A 22,043-nucleotide genomic window follows, 5' to 3' on the forward strand; every position below is an offset into this window, starting at 1 on the left:
TGGTCAGTGCTGAAAACCTACGCATTCAAGTCTCCTTCCCTTTCCTTCCACTTTCCCAAGCCCCTCTGGATCACTGCCAAGAAAAGAGGACACTGTGAAAGTATGTTTAAGGCTCTCTAAGTGCATCATAATTTAAGAACGAGAAAACTTATAAACCTTTGCTCAACCTGTGTAAAAGAGACCCTGCCACTTCAATGATAAGCAAGAAGGACATTTGCTAAGTGAAACAAGCCAGGCACACATAGAAAAACACCATAGGACCTCACTTGTGAATGCAATTTTTAAGAAAGAAAACGTCAAATAATGCCAAGTACACAGAGACAGGGAGTAAAATGTAATTCAGCGGAGTAGGAGGGAGGAATGGGGAGATGTAAGTCAAAAGATGCCATATTTTAGTTGCCAAGGATAAACCAATCTACCACATAAGTACTAGAATGAATGTCATTTTTTGACATTGTATTATACACTGCAAGTTTGCTAGAAGACTAGATTTAGAAGCACAAAATTAAAGATAACTGGGGATCCATAGCTATGAAAAATTTTCTTAATAATCATTTTATTATATCAAATATCACAAATACATTATATTTGTGATACATCAAATATCATATTGTATACTCCAAATATGCACATAAAACACATAATGCCAAATTACCCACAACCATAACCATCTGCATAAGTTCTTCCTTCAAATCATTTTTGAGGTTCAAAATAACTCTGGATTCTCCAAGGTTTCAGGCTTTCCCAGCTTCTATACAAAATCATAGTTAACTTTTAGCCTTAATGCTAAAAAGATACTGTTCACAGCACTGAAGGGTTTTTTTTTTTTAACATTAAAAGTTATCACATCATTTGCTCCAGAAATGGTGCTCATTAACAAATATCTTAATCTATTTCATTGATACAAACGAGCTATAATAAGATTTGCATAATTATGATCAAATGTAAATGGGACACTCTAAATTTAAAAGTAGCAATGAGGTCAAAGTATTCTGGGGGAACAGCCAGCCGCAGGGATAGCTGGCATCGCAGAAGCAACAGGATGTCACACTAGCGGGAAGTGCGTGCTCCCTCCTGCGACCTCAGTCCACTCAGGGAGAGAGGTGGCAACAGGTTGCCTCTGAGTTCAACATCAGTGTTGTCAGTTGCCAGGCTCAGACTGTGGAGGAAGCCACGGTAAGCACACTCAGCCCTGTCGGCAGTCTCGGGGAGAGAGCTGACGTTAATCACCTCTGATGTTCTTACACGTCTCACACGTGGGTAAGAACTGTCGTGAGGAGTCAGCCAAGACACACTGAAGCGTTTTGGAATAGTGGTTTGTCTGCGCTTGGGATCTTTCCCATACCTCCGCTTCAGCAGCTTGTGCAGGGATTATTATGCATCAGGCCTATAGCTTAGAATCCTTCACATACAGAGGCTGCTGGGCAGAATGATTGTTCTCTAAGGCAGTAGACAATAATAATAATAATAATAATAATAATAATAATTTAAAAAATTACAAAAAAACCCAGAAGTTTTCAAACAGAATCCCTTAAATGATCCAAAGAAAGATGGCCTCCCTCTAGCACTGAGAGTCTGGAGTTAACTCTTTTCTGCATTTGCCACAAATGTTACCGAAGCTCTCGGTCTTTGGACAGACTGTGGGGAATGGATGGTGCCTGCTGCTTCTGCAGAATCTCGTGCCCTTTCGACAGCCTGGACTTTGACTTTGGGGACCTGCCCCACCCATGAGGAGCCCTGAGGGTGGTGACTGACAACAGGCTATTTAATTTCATTCTCACACTCGTGTCCAGACCCTCAAGTGGCCCTGAGAGGGATAAGGTTAGTTGATTGGCTCAGGGTTAGCCATGGGACCCTATAAACCTAAGGATACCAGCCAAATCTGCTGAGGTTCCTCAGGGAAAAGGCTCTCTACTCCTCAAGAGGAGGCCTGAGGAGTCGCTACCTTCTGGCCGCCACCATGAAGATAAGCCACTGAGAAAGCGGAGAGCAGAGTGCACTCACAACAGTTCAGAAAAAGCCTGCCTCTGCCTTTCAGTGAAACACTAAGTGCCCTCCAGTCTTGGCCAATCAGGGAAGCGAAGCAGGAGTCTTTTAGTTACATCATCACCTCTGAGGAGACTGAGCATCCCTTGTCCCCACCTCCCCTCCGGAGGCTAGATTTATAGCGCTCCTGTAACAAGTGCCACAAAACTGCAGCCAAACGAAACAGGACTATTCTTCCGCAGTTCTGGAAAGCGGAAATCTAAAGTGAGGTTTCACAAGGACCACACAGCCTCTGATGGCTCCACCGGACAATCTGGTCCTTGCTTTTCTCTCGGGTTCTTGTGTTACTAGAATTCATTGCTATTCCTTGGCTGATAGACATCTTACTCCATTGCCACGTGGCATTTGTCCCCATGTATCTCTGCAACCGTCTCATGACAGTCACCCTGGAGGATTAGGCCCATGCTAAGCAAGTATGAAGTTATGTTAACTTGATGGCATTCTCAAAGTCTCCACTTCCAAATAAGGTCACATTCACAGGTCCTGAAGACTGGAACTTCAAGATACCTTTTTGGGAGACACAGTTTAACCCATACACCCTGGCATGGTAGCTAGAGCTCCTAGACCAAGAAAGGGCATTTGCCCCTGTGTGCAAGATGCCAGGTAACAGGAGTGTCACCCAACAGAATCACGGCTACCTATGCGCAAACACCAGTTCTTACTACCGATGAGTCTACAGGCAGTTGCTTACCTTCCCAGGGTCTTAACTTCCTTATCTACAAAGTGAAGGCAGTAATTTTATCTACCTCAGGACCTTTGTAATTATTAAATGAGAAAATACAGAAAAAGTACTCAAAACAGCACTTAGGAAAAACCTCCCCTCAAAATATCTACCACTATATCATTTCTACTAGCTCTTTCTCCTGTTTCATCAGGAATGTCTTCATTCCCAGTCCATAGCCCACAACTCCTTACTTGGAGTCCTCTATGCAGTTGTCACCAGGACTGACTTTGATCTCTGAATCGCTTTTCAAGAACTGTGCTTGTTTCACTATCACCTTTGTCCTTCCTTCTCCCCTAACTGGGTTCCCTCAAAGGCCGGGCCTTGTCTCTCACACATTGCATGTAGTGACTCTCCCAGAGACCCAGGCAACCTCTCCACGCAGGCGGTGACTCCAGCTTCATCCTCTGACCAGTCCACCCACAATGTCCGACTGTAAGGGATTGTAAGGAGTTGCACACACACCTCACATCCAAGCTATAAAGGCTGCACCCGGCACATCTAAACTGTATGGGTTCCACCCTCTTCCTAACTTCCGTATTTCTGACAATGGCTAGACTCACTGTCACCCCGACTCGAAATCCCAGAGGACACTTGTCTACTCTCAGACTCAGTCAACGGCCGCTCTCACCCACCATCCGACCTTTCTCCCTCTGGATATGCCTCTTGACCCCATTCCCATGGCTTTGTCACTGTCTCACGTCAAGACTAGTCACAGCCACTAACTGGCCTAGCACGCCAGATTCTCACACAAGCAATCCGGCAAGCTCACTGTCTGGATAACCCCTCATCCATGCTGGTCACTCAGCTTCCCACTGGCTTACCGCAGCCCTCCCTCTGTGGCCGCTTGCTGTTTGACAAATGTTTCTAAAATCATCTTAAATATCTGATATTTTCAAACTAGCTCTGAAGAGTAAAATCCAGGGCTTTTTTTTTTTTTTTAAAAAAAAGTTGTTATTCTTTATTTTAAAATTAATGAGTAAAAAAACAAATCAATATGCTGGACCAAGTTCTACCATTTACTTTTAAAGCTTGAGTCTGCTTTGGTGTCTGAACAAGGTGCTTCCAATCCACAGACTTCCTGCGAGGCAAGGGAGGTGATATGTCAGGGTACACTCACACCAGATAAAGATTCGGAGACCTGCTTGGCGGACTCCAGAGGAGGTTAGACTAAGAGGCGACGGCAGTGCAGACTCCCCAGAAAACTCCCAGAGGTACGATGTGGGGGTCAAAGGTCGTCCCACTGTAACTGATGTATGTTGCCTTGCAAGCAGCTGCGGCCCAGCGAAGTCACAGGGCACAGCTTAGTAAACGAACCAGGGAACTGGAGGCTGTTTTGCTTCATAGCATTTTAACCTCAAAATGATTTTTATAGATATTATTGCAGAAGGTGCCCATGTTTAGTCTTATGTTCCAATATACTTGTGCAACTTTATAATCAAAAGAATCTAGCTGCACTTTACAGGCTCATCATTAATTTATGGAGCTCCCCACGGTGGCAGTTAAAGAAGCCACATTCCAGAGTCTCAAGACTCAGGTTTAGAGTCTAACAGACTTGTTCTGAAATCCTGAGCATACTAATAAATGGATGGGTGATTTTCAAAAAGAGAAATCAACTCTCCTAATCTGTAGAGTAAAGAAATACTTGTACCTTCTCACAGAGTTCTGGTTAAGTAAAATGGGGTGAGTAGGGAGCTAAGAGCAGCTAACGGATACAAAATAAACACTTAGCAGTGATTATCACCAATTTTGTTTTGGTTAAGTCGCTGCCTAAAATTCTGGACTCAAGAACATTTGAAAGAAGTGGAAGAGAATGGATTCAACAAACAGAAAAATAAAGAAGGCTACTCTCCCCTTAGGGAACAGTAAATACCTTTAAGCTTGGACAGGAAAGGAAGTAGAGACAGCTTGGTGCCGGCACAGCGCTCTGCCCTACCTCAGGTCCCTGCGCTTCCAGCGCGAGGCAGGAAGGGAACAGCAGGACCCAATCTGCAGACTTCAAAACTCCAGCATCAAGATGTGGATATGTCATTTCTGAGATGGGAGGGACAGGGTGGCTAGTATCCAGAGGACTCCTCAGACCACAGAATGCCTTTAAGGGCAGGCAGGCAGAGGTGTAAAGCTGAGTAGCTGTAGAAGGGCTCCCAAGGGGGGTGGAGAACGGTATGTCCGTCTGTTCTCTACGGTTCGTTCAGATCCCAACAAGGAAAGCATGACTTTGGATTTTAGCACCACACCTGCTTCATACAATCTTCAGACAAGAAAGATCTACCTTCACCCCAAAAACCAATGGACAGAATAAAACAAAAAACAACAGCAACAAAAAAATAAAAATAAAACAAACAAAACCTTCCAGGTAACAGGGTAACAGTTCATTAACATCAGTTATCTATTTGCAGTTACAGAAGGTTTCTTTCTAAAATAATATTCAATAATATTCCACAGACATTGAAAAAGAACTTTATTATGATATTAAATGTGCAACCATTCAGAGGACATGCAGAGGAAGGCACTAAAGCAAACGTCGAGGAAGCAGGAAAAATCAGTTCACCCTAGCCCAGTTTTTCCAACTCCTTTCAATGGCAGCAAGAATCCACAAGAGGGCGCCCCCAAAAGAGCGCAATTGCGGTTCAGAAAACAACTTGTTCACGGGTGTATTTTTTACTTGCTCTTCCTAAGCCAGCCTCCCACCCAGCCTAACCGTGTTCCGCAACAGTCGCTGAGGTTGCTCACCTATGGTGATCTGGCTGACACAGCTGTAGTAGCTGCCCGTGGTTGCGGAGGACAGGTTATAACTCCCACTGCTCACATCTCTGTCTGTTAAGAAAAGAAGACAAGAAGGTTAATGCAGCTTCATGGTTGCCATGACTACAGTGGAAGCTTGTGACCGAAAAAAATAATAATAAAGACAGCTCTGCGTCTGTGGCATGGGTGCTCTCGTTCTCTAGGGATGCAAGGTTGTGTGCGCTCTTCTCCACAACAGCAATCCCTGAGCTTGTCAAGGGCAGACCCAAAGGAAGTTAAAGGAAGTACACACGTGAGCACGCGCGCGCACACACACACACACACACACACACACACACACCACATAAACGACTGCTTTCACTTATTCCTAGTTATAACCTTAAAGAGGTTGTGCTCACAGACAAGAAAAAGAGCAGCTGGGTTTATGGCCAGCTTTGTTCCGTGTGCGCTCTACAACTTGTTCAAGTTTGCTTAACTCGGCTCAGTGCTATGGTCTCCACCTGCACATGGAGGTCACAAGGCTGACCTCAAGGATAGGGCGAGGCGGTCCAACTCAGAACTGTCTCCACCACAGGGAATGTACACCTGGTATACACATCAGTATGTGTGGAATCTGTTGAATCAGCCAAATCCAGACCTAAAGCATAGCAAAGGAGTCTAACTGTTCTAAAGGTGTCGTTCCAGATTCTTTCCAAAGCCATCACTAGCACTCTGTCCTTACAAGATTTGGAAAGAAGATCTTAAAGGGACATGTCAAAGGCATGGAAAATGCACACGAACAGAGAGAAAACATCTATTAGCGAAAGGTGGCTAGGAATGAGAAAGAATCATTCATGAAACAATCATGAAAGAGAAAAGCATGCTGAAAACTAGCAGTCAAAGCCAGGTGTGGTGGCGTATAGCTTTGATCCCAGCACTCAGGGAGGCAGAGGCAGAGGCCAGCCTGGTCTACAAAGCAAGTACAGGACAGCCCAAGATACATAGAGAAACCCTGTCTCGAAAAACAAACAAAACAAAAAGAAAACCAGCAGTCAATAGTAAACTAAAATGCTTGAATTAGAAACAAATGCCTACGAAGAGGCAGTGAATAAACCAAAATGGCAAAACCATTCCTCCCTCAATGGTAAATGTAGGACAGCAAACATACAAACAGGTGTTTCAATTTGCAACATAAGAAAACTGTGGGGGAGGTGGGGCGGGAGAGAGGGAAGATCTTGGAAGAAGACCTTAAATGGGATGTCTCCATCAAATCCCTCCCCTCAGAAATCAGGTAACCACAACAAAGTGGAAGTGGAAAGAGCGTAAGGGTGAGAGTGGATGGTGGAGACCAGGAGAACAAGGCCTCTAAGACAACTGAGCAAAGCTCCCATGAACAGAGACTGAAGAAGCAGCAAGCACAGGGTAAGCACCAGGTCCTCTGTGTACATATTATAGCTTTCAGCTTTGTGTTTTTATGGGACTCCTGGGCGTGTGAATGAGTGGGTCTCTGATTCTTGTGCCTTTTCTTGGGGCTCTTTTCCATCTGTTGATTCACTTTGGCCAACTTTGATGTGATTTTTTTATACTATATTTTGTTACACTTTGTTTTTATCTCTTAGAAGCCTGTTTTCATATATGATCTATATTTTTATTATGTATACAGTGTTCTGCCTCCATGAATGCATGCATGCCATAAGAGGGCACCAGATCTCGTTATGTATAGTTGTGAGGCACCATGTGGTTGCTGGGATGAGCCATCGCTCCAGCCACCTGTTATTTTCTAATAAGGGACACAAAGGGGGTGGATCCAAATGGGAGGAGAAACCAGAGGGAGCAAAAACTGTAAGCAGGGTATGTTGTTTGAGAAAAGAATCTGTTTTTAATAAAAGGGACAATTTTCTCTTAAAAATAAATACAGAAAATTAGGGAAGTCATTTTTTCTTAAAAAAAAAAAAGAAGGAAAGAAAGAAAACTGTGTGGAGAAGGTTCAGACACCTATGGGTCTCAACAGAAAACATCAAAAGTTTACAGATGGCACTTGAACAAGATTTTTCAAGAGAGCCTTAATATTGATTTAGTCCTTGAGGAACTAATTTTGGTAGAAATGAAGATATCAAGTAACCAGTGGGAAAACTTGAAAGTGCATGAAATCCAATCCGTGAAGCTTGAGGATCCTGGAGTCAGCACAAGCGTTAGACACCTGCTTCTTGTCTCGGACATGTTATTTAACTATAGCCATCGGTTCCCTGAATGGGAAGTGGGGATGATAAAGGCACTTAACTTATTATATGAGCAGCAAATCAGTTAATAATAAAGTCTCTCTATAGCCTCATGCGGCAGCCTGAAACATTCACTTGATAGCAACTATTGTTCTTTTTCTGTATTTTTAGGAGAACAAGCATATATATGCATGTATATATATAAAACAGAATATTATATAAAAAGAAAATGAATGGCAAAAAGCTTCTTAAAGTATCATAGGTTAATCTCATTCACATACGGTTGACTAAAAAAACAAACAAACAATGAATAGTACATGTAATTCTATTCATGAAAACGTCTCAGTCAGGAGAGTGCCCTTGTGGCATGAGGCACTGACTTTGATCCCCAGATCTCATGATTAGAAAAACCAAACAAACAAGCAAACAAGGCCTGGCATGGTGTGGTCTGTGTAACTACAGTGAGGCAGAGAGAGATGGAGACAGACAGACCCTGGGCCTCACGAGCCAGCCTAGCTTGCTTGGCAAATTCCCAAAAGGTGAACAGCCCATGCGGATGTCCTGTGATCTCTACATGCACATTAACACACTTGCACACACACACATACACATACACGTAACACAATCAAAAACGCTTGAATAAAAACAGAACCAAATTACGCTGCTCAGAGACTCATACGTGGACAGTAAAACTGCTTGTAAAAGTAATGAGGATAATTACCACTAAAGGGAGCATAGAGGTTGGGAAGAGAGTTTAATCTGAGAGGGTTTAGGGCATGGCCAGGTCTTGCCAGATAGGATTTGTTACTTGACCTGAGAAGTGGCCCCACAACATTCATCTTATTTGTTTAATTATAAATTTGTGTTTCCCACTTGTGCAAAAATTATACTTCATAACTTTTAAAAATAAATCAGGAAGAGTGGATATTGTGGTGGGGCAAATCTGGACTGTAAATTCTGCATAAATATGTAAGAGAAAGAGCGTTAAGCCCGTGGGTCTCAACTTTCCTAACGCTGCAATGGTCCCTCATGTTGTGACAACCCCCTCCGCCCTAAAATTGGTTTCGTTGCTACGTCATCACTGTAATTTTGCTACGGTTATGAATCATAATGTAAACACCTGTGTTTTCTAATAGTCTGAGGGTCATTCAACCCCCCCCTGCCCCTGAAGGGGCTGTGACCCACAGGTTGAGAACCACTGAGTTAGAGGTAATCTAGCACCTGCTCTTTGCCAGGCACTGTGTTATGAGGTCATTACTCTGTGTGCACGAAGTATTTTATTTACACTTGGTGAGCATATCCCACATCCCACTACGCAGATAAGAAACTGAGGGCTTAAAAAGTGAAGGAACTTGCTCAGAACTGCACCTCTGAGAAGTCACAAAGCTGAGACTGAAACCAGGCTTATCTTACTCTAAAAAAATAAAGCCAGCCTGAGAGATTAGACAAACTAACCGTGGGAAGGGCCCACACTCAAAACAGTCAACATTCTAGTCGCAGTTCTTTGTGAAAAGATTTACGAAGAAAAAAATAAACTGTTGGCTATTTTTACACATAAAAAGAAAAATAATTGAGAACAGAGACAAAGACAGAAGGAGGGCACATTATGCAAGCAAGCTGTGGTCTGTGAAGTCCTCCCTGATCCACACTGTGCTTTTGAAAGTCATTCGTTCGTTCGTTGTGCTAAGCAGCGAGGCTCTGGGTAACAGAACCTGTCTTTAGGGGACCACTCAGCAGAAAATGTGAACAAATTAGCACACTTTGTCTCAAATTATTCTCAGTGTGCTGATAAAAAACATGATACAACAACAAGAAGCAGGCTCAGGCATCCTCGCTCTTCTTTCCATCTCATCTACAGAGAAAAAAAAGGGGGACTTAGATTTTCCCAGTCCTTCCACTGAACATGGAAATCTGGTAAGCACATAGGAATGCTGAGCAAAAATTATTAGTGCAGAATAATAGTCTGATCTGGGAGGTTTAAAAAAATTAAAGCAATAAGCAATAAAAGTATGCAAGAAACTGGGTGCTCAAAAGCCCGAGGTGTTACGTAAGGAAGGGTTAGCATGGTAAATTTAGAGTTACTTAAAAACATGATGAGAATGTCTAATGTTAAGGAATTTTAAGTAAAGGCGCAAGAGCAATTATTTTTTTTTAAAGTTGATAACCACAAATTTCCAGATCCCTTTATTGGGTTCAGGAGTAGAAGTGGGGTACAGAATGAGAGACAGGATTTAATGAAAAGTTCAAATTAGCAAAGGAAATAAATAAGAAAACGGCATAGAAGAAAAGACAGTACAAAGTAAGATGCTAGAAGAATGTTCAGTCCTGTTAGTAACAGCAGTACATGTAAATGGCCTGCTGCTGCTATTTTTAAAACTGTGAGATTAGTTTACAAAAACAAATTATTGTTTCTGAAAGGAACATTGAAAACGAAATTCGGGAGACCCTGAAAGTAACGGGTGTGAAAGGATATGAAATGATCACATACAGCAAGCCGCTATGATCCCGAGAAAACCAAGCTAACTGCTACCCTTAGATGAAAAGCCTACTGTAATGAGCCTGTAAGACGCAGAGCTGTCGGGAGCAAAGTTGAGAGACATTTTTGGTGACAGTGACTGGGCAACTCCCCTAAGACATTGAGAGCTTGGAATACAGCAGAGCTGTCGAGGATAGATAAGATATTCGTAGTAATAGTAACTAAGTAATGCTCTTAAGGCAGCTGACATGTGTGCGTGCCTGTAAAAGAACGATAAGCCAAGCCATGCCCCCCCCAAAATGTAAAAAATGCAGCCCGAGCCTACACAGGCACGGCAGGCCAGACTCTGGTGCGTACACTGAAAGACCGCCAATACCCAGCCTATTCCCGAACGGCTGTTTGAAAAGTCCACACCACCTTAACAAACCCGTTCTGAAAGGACCACCTTATCAGACCGGCCCTGGAAGACGGCTCCCAAGCATCTGAGGCCTGGCTGGAGCAGAGAAGCTCCAAGGCCCATCAAGTCATCAGAAGACGAGTCTGAGGTCCGGCTGGAACTTCGAATTCCGGGACCTAGAAGACACCCGAAGCAGAGGCAAAGTGTCTGAGCCCGTACCTGTGGCCAGGTTGTATTCCCCATAGGATGTATAATGTGCTATGCAACTCTTAGATATCTGTGTGATTAGTGTGATTAAAGCAGCATTCAAAAATCATTCTGGCGTTGGCTTTTATCAATACCTTGCCGCCCTTTGTGGCATCTCGGTTAAAGTCCTCCAGCATAATAAAGCGCTCGTGACAGCTACAAAAGAGTTGGTCACTGTCACAGGCATTACAGGGTTCACCAGGAAGATACAAAAAGTTCAAAGCTGTACACTCGAAGTAATTACAGAACAGATAAGACAAAACTGAAATGAATGTATTGGTATAGGACACTACAAGGAGAGATTGCAAAATTCACCATCAGAGGGGGTGTGTCTCAGTTAGATTTAGATTGATTGGTTGAATAGGTAAAAGTTTAGTGCAAACACATACTCACACAAGACAAGCAAACAAACAAAACCCAGCAGACCAGTCAGAAGAAAGATGATCAGCAGGACAATAGAGCAGGACAATGGGGCAGAGTGGGGTTGGGATGATCAAAATGCATTATGTATATGTATGAAACTCATTATTATAACATGCTAATAGCATTTTTTAAAGTTAATAGAGGACTCAGTAGGTAAAGCACCAGGTACACATGACAGCCTGACTTTGGATCCCTGAATCCTATAGAAAGTCAGGCCTGGAGGCATGCAGGCTCTTCGAAGCCCAGCATTTGGAGGGCAGGCTTACAGAGACAAGTGTATTCCTCACACTCACTGGCCACCTGCCTGGCAGAACAATGAGCTTCACGTGCGGTGAGAGACCCTGCCTCAGAAATAAAGGGTGAGAGCAATCAGAGAAAGACACCAACATTGACCTCTGGCTTACACACGCACATGCACACACACACACGCACAAGGTTAACTAACATGAACAATACCAGCTTAACTCCACTCCCGACAGAGAATCTACATTCTTAATTCATTTTATAGCATTATTTATTATTTGTGTGTGTGCACATTCACATATGTGCATAAATCACTAATTCTTAGAAGGTTTTAAAATTTTTTCCACTACTAATCGAAAGAACGTATACAGCGGATTGATAGGAAGCAAGCCATAGTTAAAACATTTGAAAGAAGAAGCACCCGGCCGGGTTCTTTTAAGCAGAGCCACATTCAATAACAATTGTCATAAAAAAAAGTCTTGAAAATGTTCGCCACAAGCCAGCAACTGTGATCTTGATTTAGTCTCCAGACCAGAAAGCCCAGCACCACCCGGAAGACCGGAAGTGCTGAATACCGGGCCTGACCCAGAACTACAGACACCCAGGTGACTTGATAGCTCCTTAACATGAGCCGCATTCCGCTACAACAGAACCCTCAAAGGCTTGGGAACCAACCAAAGATGTTTTTAAGGGTCTGTGTGATCTAGCCTATGCTGGGAGCTGGGAGAAGCACAATGTGTCAGGAAGGGCAAAACCCAAGGAGATACATGACTGCCAGGGCACAGACAGCCTGAGGCTGTGTGGGGAGATGACAGCTACATAGCTACTCAGGCAGTTGTATCTCAGAAAGATTCGCTCTGAGGAGGAAAAACCCTTTTAAAAAGAAGCCATGCTAGCTGAAGTGTAACGCCATTACAGTAAAGATGCCCAAGTCCCTGGTTCATGATCCAGTGAAAATTATCACAGGATGAACATATCACACAAGCGCTATAAAGAAAATCCAACCTGCAAGTGCCTCTGGGTAAGAGGAAGTTGCTGAGGACGACTGCCTGCAGGTGCGTAAGGACGGGAGCTGTTGAAAGGCCCTCACACGCCCGGGGTGAATGGCCGGGTAGACCAGCATCCATCTCTAGGCTGCATTCTGAGGGATGCAGCTCAAACTGCTAAAACAAACAAACAAACAAAGACCACAAGGATGCTGCCCAGTGGTGTGTGTTTGTTTATCCCATTTGCTGTGCAGAAGTGACTCCAACTGGAGCCCTCCTCCCATCTCCCAGAGACTTTCTTCTCTGTTGTGACTGTTAGTCACGTGTTCTAAAGCACATTGATGCCTGCCATGACCAGCAGGGACAGAACAGCGCCAGACACAAACAGGTGTGTGGGGACTGCTCCCTAAGATGCTGACAAACCCGTCCACGTGTAGTGAGTCTGCCTCCATAGCTTTTCCCATAAAACCGAATCTCTAACGTTGTGACAAGGACAAACAGCATGCCTTGCGCTCTGCCCTACCCTGGTTCCTTTGGGTGTTCTTTAGCAACTTCCAGAAGCCAGGTCAGGCTGCAGGAGGGCTTGGGTAGCAAGTGCATTCTCCGCATCCTTTTCCCTACCTGATGCAGAACCACATTCCCAGAGAGCAAAGCCTTGACTAGTGCATCCTCTGTCCTCCACATCCTCTTCCTCACCTGATGAAGAACCACGCTCCTCCAGGGCAAAGACATCCCTCTGGCAGCGGTGTCCACGGTGCCTGGCTCTGTGTGATGTACACACGGCAGGACGAATGTTTGCCAAATGCCTCCAGAAAGCTTTCAAACACTTTAATCACTGTTCGTGCATTTTAAACACTGTGCCCGATACTCATTATCTCAGCTTCTCCTGGATCCACTCCAGCAACAGGCATTGTGATAGAAGCCCTTTCATGAACCCTAATTAAAGAACCCTTTCTTGCCCTGCTTAAACCTAATTAATTCCATGCTGAAAAATAACACATTCCATGTTCTTTTTCCTCAAAGGGCAAAGACCTGAGTCTTATCACATGATAGGACTCATTTGATAGGTTTTATTTGTACTTCTAGAAACAGCAGTGCAGGGCACACAGTGAGCCTTCACAAAGAGTAGACTGATTTTTTTTTTTTCTAGAACCTTCCTTGGGAGCTGTGGGTGGAGTATTTGTCTAGGTCTACATTCTCATGGAAAAACCCGCATCACTGTCCTGAGCTGGGTATTTGTGTCCCCAAGACTGATATTTGAAGCTGTAACCCTGATGCAATGGTATTTGGGGAGGCTCTTTAGGACGTAACCGGCTTTACAGGGTAGGACCATCCTGGTGAGATTAGTGTAAAGAACACGAATATTATTGTCCTCCCACGAGCTCACACCAGGAGGGACCAAGTCAACCCCAATGAGAAGCAGCTATCTTCAAGCCAGGAAGTGTCCCTTACTAGACAAGGGCTCTACCAGCACCTTAATCTTGAATTTTCCGCCCTAATGAACTGTTAAATGTAGGTGTCTGCTGCTGAGACCACTCCATCATTGGTATTTGTTATGTGCTACCTTGGAATATACTAAGACACTGTTATTTTTAAAATGTGTTGTTTTACAGGAAAGAAGGAAAATGACTCTTCATAGAATCAAAATAAAATTTCAACTTTCTTTTGCCCCAGGAAGAAACTTACATGGTGTTCTTCACAAAGAATAATCCTTACACTCTTCAAAGAGACTCCTTAGTCAAAGCATCCTAATTAGAGTTGACCGTGAGTGTCTATGTGTTTCATAATCACAAGCATGCCAGGTGGTGACAGGGAAACAGAAGTCATCAAATGCTCCTTGGAGTCGTCCGTAGTGAAGCCTGAGTCAGTTAGCATGTGTCTCATTTCCCTGTGGCAAGAATACTTTTCTTTTCTCTTCTGCATGTTTCTGCTTTTGGAAGCTAAAAGCTATTTTGTTTGCAAATTTCAATGGGAAAATAAAAGCTCAAAACTTGTTAATGGTGAGGTTGCTGGTAAGCTGCCTGTACCCCAAGAACTACCACCAACTGTGCATGCGGACCACCTTAACCAAGCTGTGAGACACACTCACACATATACAACACACAGGCACACACACACACAAACCACAACACACATACAACACACACTCCCAAACACACAAACACACATATACAGCACACACAGAACATACACTCACTCTCACACAACTCACTCATACACAGACACTCACTCACACACACACACACAACACACACACGCAAACACACACACAGGCACACACATGCATAGACTCACTCACACCCATGCACACAACTTTTTCTCTCACATACTCACATACACACACTGGCACACACATGTACACACTCTCATACACACACTCACTCACACATACAAATATAACACTTACATACATGGGTATACAAATGCATACACTCACACACACACTCACACAAACATATACACTCACGATACACACACACTCTATCTCATTCACACACCACATGCATAGGCACACACAGGCACATGCACACACACACAACATGAAAGTATGAGGGGAACTCATTGAGATGTGGTGTGAATAAAACAAAAAAGAGTAAAATTCATGATATACACATATAAAATGGTAAAGGGACAAAAAAAATAAAATTGTACAAGCATGAATAAAGTCTGGGACAGTACTCAGGTAGCTGGAGATGGGGGATCATTTGAATCCAGGATTTCTGGGCCAGCCTCAGGAACCCATCTCTAAGCAGGAAAACGACAGCTTGGGATGGTCTCTGCTGGAGTCCACTCAGTCCTTCTCACACTCCAGGCATGGGGCTAGGCTCCAGGGACACAAAGACGGAAGAAGCAAAGCTTCTGCTCTGGTATAGTACAAAACACTCATTGCAGTACCAAACAGAGGCTGTGAGGCAAGGCCTTCTTTAGCTTTACCCTGAGTCCTGGAAGAAGCAGCATGTATCATGGAGGAGATCTCAAGGGAAGAAATGAGATCTGGAAAAAGAAGGCGAAGGTATGTTTCAGAGAACGGACCCAGGAGACCCAAGAAAGCCTTTATCACCTGCCTCCCCACAGTGTAAGATGCTCTAGCCAAGGGCATGAAGGGTGGGCAGGTTAGACCATGATCCTAGGCAGAGTGGAGTCAGTAAAGAGTTCCAATCAGAGAAATAACCGAATGGGGTATGAACGTGGGGCCAGCAGCTGAGATTCTGCTGCTGATTGCGTCAGACAGGAATAAACTGAGGTGAAACATCTTAAGTAGAAGAATCAACATGACTTGGTGGGTGAGTTTCTTGGCTGGGAGAGGCAGTTGGTGGTAACAGCTAATCCAGAGAACAGTCAACCCTCCACATCTGCAGGTTCTGCATCCAAGGAGTCAACAAAGAAAGGTAGAAAATGCTATTTTACAGATTGGGTGCGTACTGAGCCTGCGCAGGCGTTTTCTCGTTATCACCGTCTAAACAACACAACCACTTACAAAGCACCTGCATTGCATTAGGGTTATGAACAGTGTAGGAATGACTTAAAGAATACGGGAGGACGTGAGCAGACTATATGAAACGTGCCATTTTGAACAAGGGACTTGAGCATCCATGGATTTCGGATTCTGTGGACTGTGATGAGTAATCTCGACTGTCAATTTGACTGGATCTAGAATGACCTTAGAGACTTTTCTAGATTAGCTTAACTGAGGTGGGAGCCTCTCTCTAAACAAGTGTCACTATGGCATGGGCATGGGCAGAGGTCCTAGACACATTTTTTAAAGGCTAACTGAGAACCAGTATTCATCTCTCTCAGCTTCCTGACTGGGGATGCAATGAGGCCAGCTACTTCAAGCTCCTGCCGTGACGTCCCCGCTGAGATGGGCTATACCTTCAAACTAGGACTCCAAACCTTCCTCTCTTATTTGTGTCATGTATTTATTTTTTTCACAACAATGAGAAAAGGAACTAAGACAGATCTCAAGTATCAGTGGCTTTTACTATGCACTGTTCAAATGCAGTTGCAAGTGCCCTTGTATCCAAAGCTCATCATGACCCTATTTTATAGATTTTTAAAAGTAGCAACAGCATAGGAGGCAGATTAAACTACCCAAGGCCACTACTAAGGAGTTCTGGAAGATTACTCCTGGGATCTGGCTTATGTGATGGCTGAGCACAGTAGGGCACAGATTCACATGCGCGCGCGCACACACACACACACACACACACACACACACGCACACACACCTTTCTGGCAACCCCTGTCTCCTTTGTCATGCTCACCAGCACTGTGTAACTCAGCTGCCCTCACTCCCAGTGGCTCTCTCTTTCGTGTCTGTTTTATGCTGTTGTTGCTCTCAGAATGTCTTCTTTCTCCCCATCAATTTCTAACTATTGTGTCCTCCTCTTCTGGGGAACCGTTGTTGGCCCCTCTCTCACCTCTCCCATTCATACCCACTATAGTTCTTCCTTTATGAATCTGTGTGCTCTGGTTGACCTTGCCTAGTGGGAGAGAAACAGTTTTGTCTCTGTTATCCTGGGAGCCCTGGATTCAAGCTAGGGCCTGACACATGGCTTGAACTCAGTAGTTGGAGATAATCCAAGAAGACAGGTATTTTGCGCTGTGGACACACTGAGCAGACAATGGTAAGGGACATTCACATAGAAAAGACTAGCAGACAGCTGGTAGGCAAGCACGGCTCTTGCATTAAAAATGTCTGACTTGATTTCTATGTGGAGACGTGAATAAAAATGAAGTCAAGAAGGGGAAATCACATCCTGGGCTCCTTCTTCAGGGCTCTTTTGATTTCCATCTTGCCCTGTTAGCCTTCCCTCCCACCACACTCCAATCAGAAGTGCTGGCCTGGATATCCATTGTCTTCTAGCCCTGGCTCAAGCCATCCTGGCAACTAGCATTGCCCATTCTCCTACAAATGCATAAATGTATTCGTTCCTTTTTCTTCCTCTTCCTGCTACACACCTCCAGGCTCTAGAGCCAAACTCCCTATATTAACATTTAGGCTCCCCCTCATCATCTCAGGCTAAGGGAGTTCCTCAATCTATCTGTGGCACAATTTCTTCAAATGAATGAGGAGTTGACATTGTTCTAGTTTCTTAAAAGGTCTTTTGTGATGATTTGTGGAGAGAATTCATATAAACTACTATTATAAATCTTTTTATGATTCACTTATTTTTATTTCATGTGTGTTGGTGTTTTGCCTGCATGTATGTCTCTGTGAGGGTGTCAGATCTTGGAGTTACAGACAGTTGTGAACTGCCGAGTGGGTGCTGGGAATTGAACCCCGGTCCTCTGGAAGATCAGTAAGTGCTCTTAAGGGCTGAGCCCCTATCAAAAATCTTTACATCCAGGCACATCCCACATTCTACTTAAAGTCAGAAGACACCGTTGCCCTCATTAGGCCTCTTGGTAAGACACAGAGTCTGCACACAGTCATTGTCCGGCACTTGGGAAGAGTGTAGCCAAGACCGCCCACATGATTGAGAGTGAGGTATAAAAGGCCAAGGGCAGAACCCAGGTGAGCCTTGACTTATGCAGACGAGTCAGAAAACAAGGGAGGCGAGGCGGGCATTGTCACAACAGTACCAGCTCGGGCTGCATTGTCTTTCTGTCTTCTGCTTGCTCTCTTTGCTCCAGCCACATTGTCCTCCTAACTGCCGTGAATATGAGCAGTTCATCCCTGCCACAGGTCCTCTTTACACATCTGCTCATTTTACCAATCATCTTCTCCACAGAGTGAGGCACCTTGCTCTTTCTCTTCTATTAACTACCCAGGTCACTGTTCAAACATTTCCTCAGAGAGGCTTCCCTGTGTGGAACAGCCGCTATGCTCTCTTATCAAACATACTGAGATCCCACCTTGCCACTCAAGACCAGTCCTGCATGTCCAAAGATGAGGCAATTCCTGGATTCGACAGGGATATGGTCCTGAGTTCTCTATTGCATAGCCAGTCATTTCTCTTCAAAACAGACTTGTCACCCATTTTAAGCCTTTTACATATAGTTATATAATGAGTTAAAAGTGCTTAAGAGCCTAAACTATTTAAAGGACTAGGAAAGAAATGTCAATGGTGAGTATAAAGGGTTGAGGCTTTAAAAATCAAGAGTTGTACAAGCCATGAAATGGATGCTTATCAAAGGGCATGGTACAATCATGAATCACCTCTCTCATCTCACATTACTAGAAATCTTGAGTTTAGGCAATGGCCTAAAAGAAAAACTCATTTTAAAATATAGAAAGAGAAGTTCTCATACTGTATGGAAAATGCACATTCAAGGGGAGTTAAGGATGTTTCCTGGAGTCTGCTGTTGTTGAAATGCACGCATAAGCTAGATTTCTCTGAGATCTACGGTGTAACTGCTCATTCTCTCAGCAACCCCACTGCTAAAGATAGGATTAAAGCAGTTATTAGATCAGCCAAATGAATATGAAAATTGGATCCTCTAAAGTCTAGGCAAAAATAATTGCTTCAGGCTCTCCTCCATCATGCTACCTAACCCCATATCCAGTTAGAATTGAAATGGAGCATTTTAAAAAGCAGCTCAGTTGTCTGGAGAACGATGTGTGTAGAAGGTTTCCAAGCCCCACCAAGCACATCAGATAGTTTTCTTCATACTGAACATGCTCCCACATGTTTGTCTTTAACTGGCTCAGTAAAGCTGGAAACACTGATGGGCCTTCAGTGTGGACCTGAGAACGTGGACTTGGTAACTACATTCATATATTAGAAATAGAGGAAGAAGGAAAATATTTTAAATAGCACAAATCCTAACTGATAACTATATTTAAATAGGTTTCACCTCCTTTTAAGTGTCTAAAGAATAATCTGGGTATTCTTTCATATCCCCCAAATTAATCCGCCACCATTTTCTTTGATTACTGAATATATTTACTTTTCATGCTTATTATGACTTTATTTTTTTTCCCACCTAGGTGCCCAGTGAATCTCTAGAGTTTCTAGAAATTTATAAAACCAGTTATTACGTAAACCTATTACTGACAGTATCCTGAGGACAGCATCTACAATGATGTGGGGGGAAAAATCAGAAGTTAGATCCTTTGATGGGAAAAGTGTAAATTTAATGGGGTTTTGGCAATTGAGTATGCCTAAAACACCATCGAATATTGAATTATCCTTCACGTGGGAACTCAGGAAAGAGGAAATTGTTTGTCAAATGTGTGAGAATATGAACAATCACATCCCAGAAAACAGAAAAATGATGTAAACGGAAAAGAAAAGCCAAGCACTGGCCGCTCTGTGCCTCCTTTATTATCTACTCAGAGTGTTAGCGGTTCCCAAGAATTGCAAACGCCGTGAGATTCCCACCCAAATCATCAGAAAGAGACCTCACCCCTTTAACCTTGGGGAACCGATCAGGGGACATCTCCGGCCTGGTGACCCAAACCTGAGCACCCAGGAGCACCCACTGCCCTCCAGGCAACCCCAGACTTCCAGATGGCCCTGCAGAACACTCACAAGATCTCTCCCAATCTTCCCCTTGAAACTAACAATCTGGATGTTATCACAGCTGACTGCAAGCAGGGGAAGGGCGGACAGACCGCTTGCTTCCTATAACCATGCTCAGCAGCCTTTCTGATAAAAGACTGGAGAGCTTTTTCCCCACACACACAAGCAGGAATGTGGATAAGAAGCTGCCCTGCCGGGATTGCTTGCTGAATCTCAAACCTTCACTGCGACTGCCTTCAGAACCGTGTCTACAGGCTTCCAAGTGCTCAGACACATATTCTTTAACGGAGAAACCGGGCGAGGGAATCACGCCTTCCGTTGCCTCAGAACTTTTACTGCCAATCTGATTTCCCCTTTGCATTAAAAGAGAAAATACTCGGTGCACATTATTTTAACTCCACAGCATCTGTCAGGGATGTTCTCGCCTCACTTTTACAGATGGAGACACGCTGGGGCAGAAAAGTTGAAATAACTTGCCAAGGTCAGACAGGGACAATACAGCGAACGCTTGCCCCCCAAGTCCAAGGTTCAAACCTTAACCGGGACCTAACACCCCGCGTCCCTTGTGAGAACTTCAGAGCGTGTGAAATTTTTCTGGAGTCCCGAATCTCCCCAGCGTGAGCTTTTTGAGGTGCCCCCCCCCGGACTCTACTGGCAAGTACCCCCCCCCCCCGCCTCCAGCTCCCAAGCATCTTCCCCGTGCGGGGGATGTGGGTGCCTCAGCCCCAGGGTTCGACTCCCTCTCTGGCAGCCCCGCAGACATAGCCGAACCCCAAAGTTTCCCGGGGTGCCGGCTCTGCTTCCACGCGCCCTGCCCGCCCGCCAGCCGTACCGTAGGCGGTGAGGGACGCCATCCTGGCTCGGGTCCGGCGCAGGCTGGCCAGCGCATCGGCGAGGGCGGCCGCCTGGGCGCCGCGCCCCTGGACGGCGAACCCCCGGCCCGGCGAGTGCATTCGCTCGGTTCCCACGGCGCGGGGCCGGGCTCCCGAGCATGCCCAGTCAGCCCGCCGCGCTCCTGGGAGGTGCTGCGTGCGGGAGCCTCGGCTTGGGGGTTCGGCGGCGAAAGCGAGGGCGTGGGCAGCGGGCAAGCTCCGGGGGGCCCCTCGGGGACGCAACTGTGGCGAAGCGAGAGGAAGGAGGGTCGGGTGGGACCCGGCTGGGTGCGCGCCAAACGCTGCTGCCCTGTGCTGACCCCGGCGGGTGGGGATGGTCCAGGTGATGAGGGGCGAGCCTGGGAGTCCCCGGAAGATGCACGACCTGCCAGACTAAGCCTCCCGCTCTTCCTTGGCGAGTTCCACTGGAGAGCGCGCTCCGGAAGGCGCAGGGGGTGGGTCCGACGGTCTGTGACTCTCGGGCACCGTGCCCAGCCCAGGGGACGGGCTTGGAAAAGGGTTGGCCTGGCCTCCGAGGCCAACGCCCAGGGGAGAGTGGCAACCTTGACTGGAGGACTTTTAGTGTAGCCTTTGGCCACCAACTCCCTTATTCTGACCACCTTGGTTCAGACCCATTCCAACACATTATCCTATTACCTTTAGTGGGACTTTGGAAACTGTGGGAGCTTTCTGTCCCGCGCTTTACTGCTCTGCCCCTGCCTCCTGGTGGGGCTGGAACAGAGTTTGCTGAATGACTGAGTGGACCCGTCTTTGCAAACCCACCCATCCTTCTTTGAGAACACTGGGTTTGGAAAACACCTGGCTGGGAAGTGGAGAGTGGATGCCGCTGAGAAGCCAGCGGCAGCCATGGGCTGTGGATCACGAGAAAAGGAAAGATGACACGATGGCCCTGGGGTAGGGTGCACGGGAGACTTTGTAATTCCCAAAGGGACGGTCTTGCGGACATGATCACATTCTTGACATTGTGGCTCCAGGTTGACGGTGATGGTGGTGATCTCAGCGTTGAAAGAACCCAGCACCTAGCGAATTGGCTAGAAGAGGTGCCATCAAGGCTAGTCTTCAGGGCTTGGGGTTGTGCCACCTCGCGTGGCAACACACGAGGACGAGGAATTTGGCAGGGCGAGACCTGGAGGCTTTTTCGAGGTGCTTGGCAGCACGCAACGTCAGCCTACTGCCTAACCCAGCCTTCGGAATTCCACC

The 22,043-nt window shown here is 45.3% G+C and overlaps 1 protein-coding gene across 3 annotated transcripts in view; it reads right to left on the bottom strand.

The window, feature by feature from the left end:
• Nucleotides 1-21,215, bottom strand: part of Ano4 (anoctamin 4) — a 400,373-nt gene extending 379,158 nt beyond the window's left edge. The window contains exons 1-2 of one of the 3 annotated variants that reach the window (XM_060377883.1): nucleotides 20,783-21,215; nucleotides 5,501-5,584 (exon numbers count right to left, since the gene is read on the bottom strand). In XM_060377883.1, the coding sequence (XP_060233866.1) occupies nucleotides 5,501-5,584; nucleotides 20,783-20,903 (205 nt within the window). In that variant the 5' untranslated portion in view covers nucleotides 20,904-21,215. The remainder of the gene's footprint in view (nucleotides 1-5,500; nucleotides 5,585-20,782) is intronic. The other 2 variants (XM_060377881.1, XM_060377882.1) reach the window with 2 other exon arrangements.
• Between the last annotated feature and the right edge of the window lie 828 nt (nucleotides 21,216-22,043).

Source organism: Meriones unguiculatus, chromosome 2, assembly GCF_030254825.1.
Source record: "Meriones unguiculatus strain TT.TT164.6M chromosome 2, Bangor_MerUng_6.1, whole genome shotgun sequence".
Classification (NCBI taxonomy): domain Eukaryota; kingdom Metazoa; phylum Chordata; class Mammalia; order Rodentia; family Muridae; genus Meriones; species Meriones unguiculatus.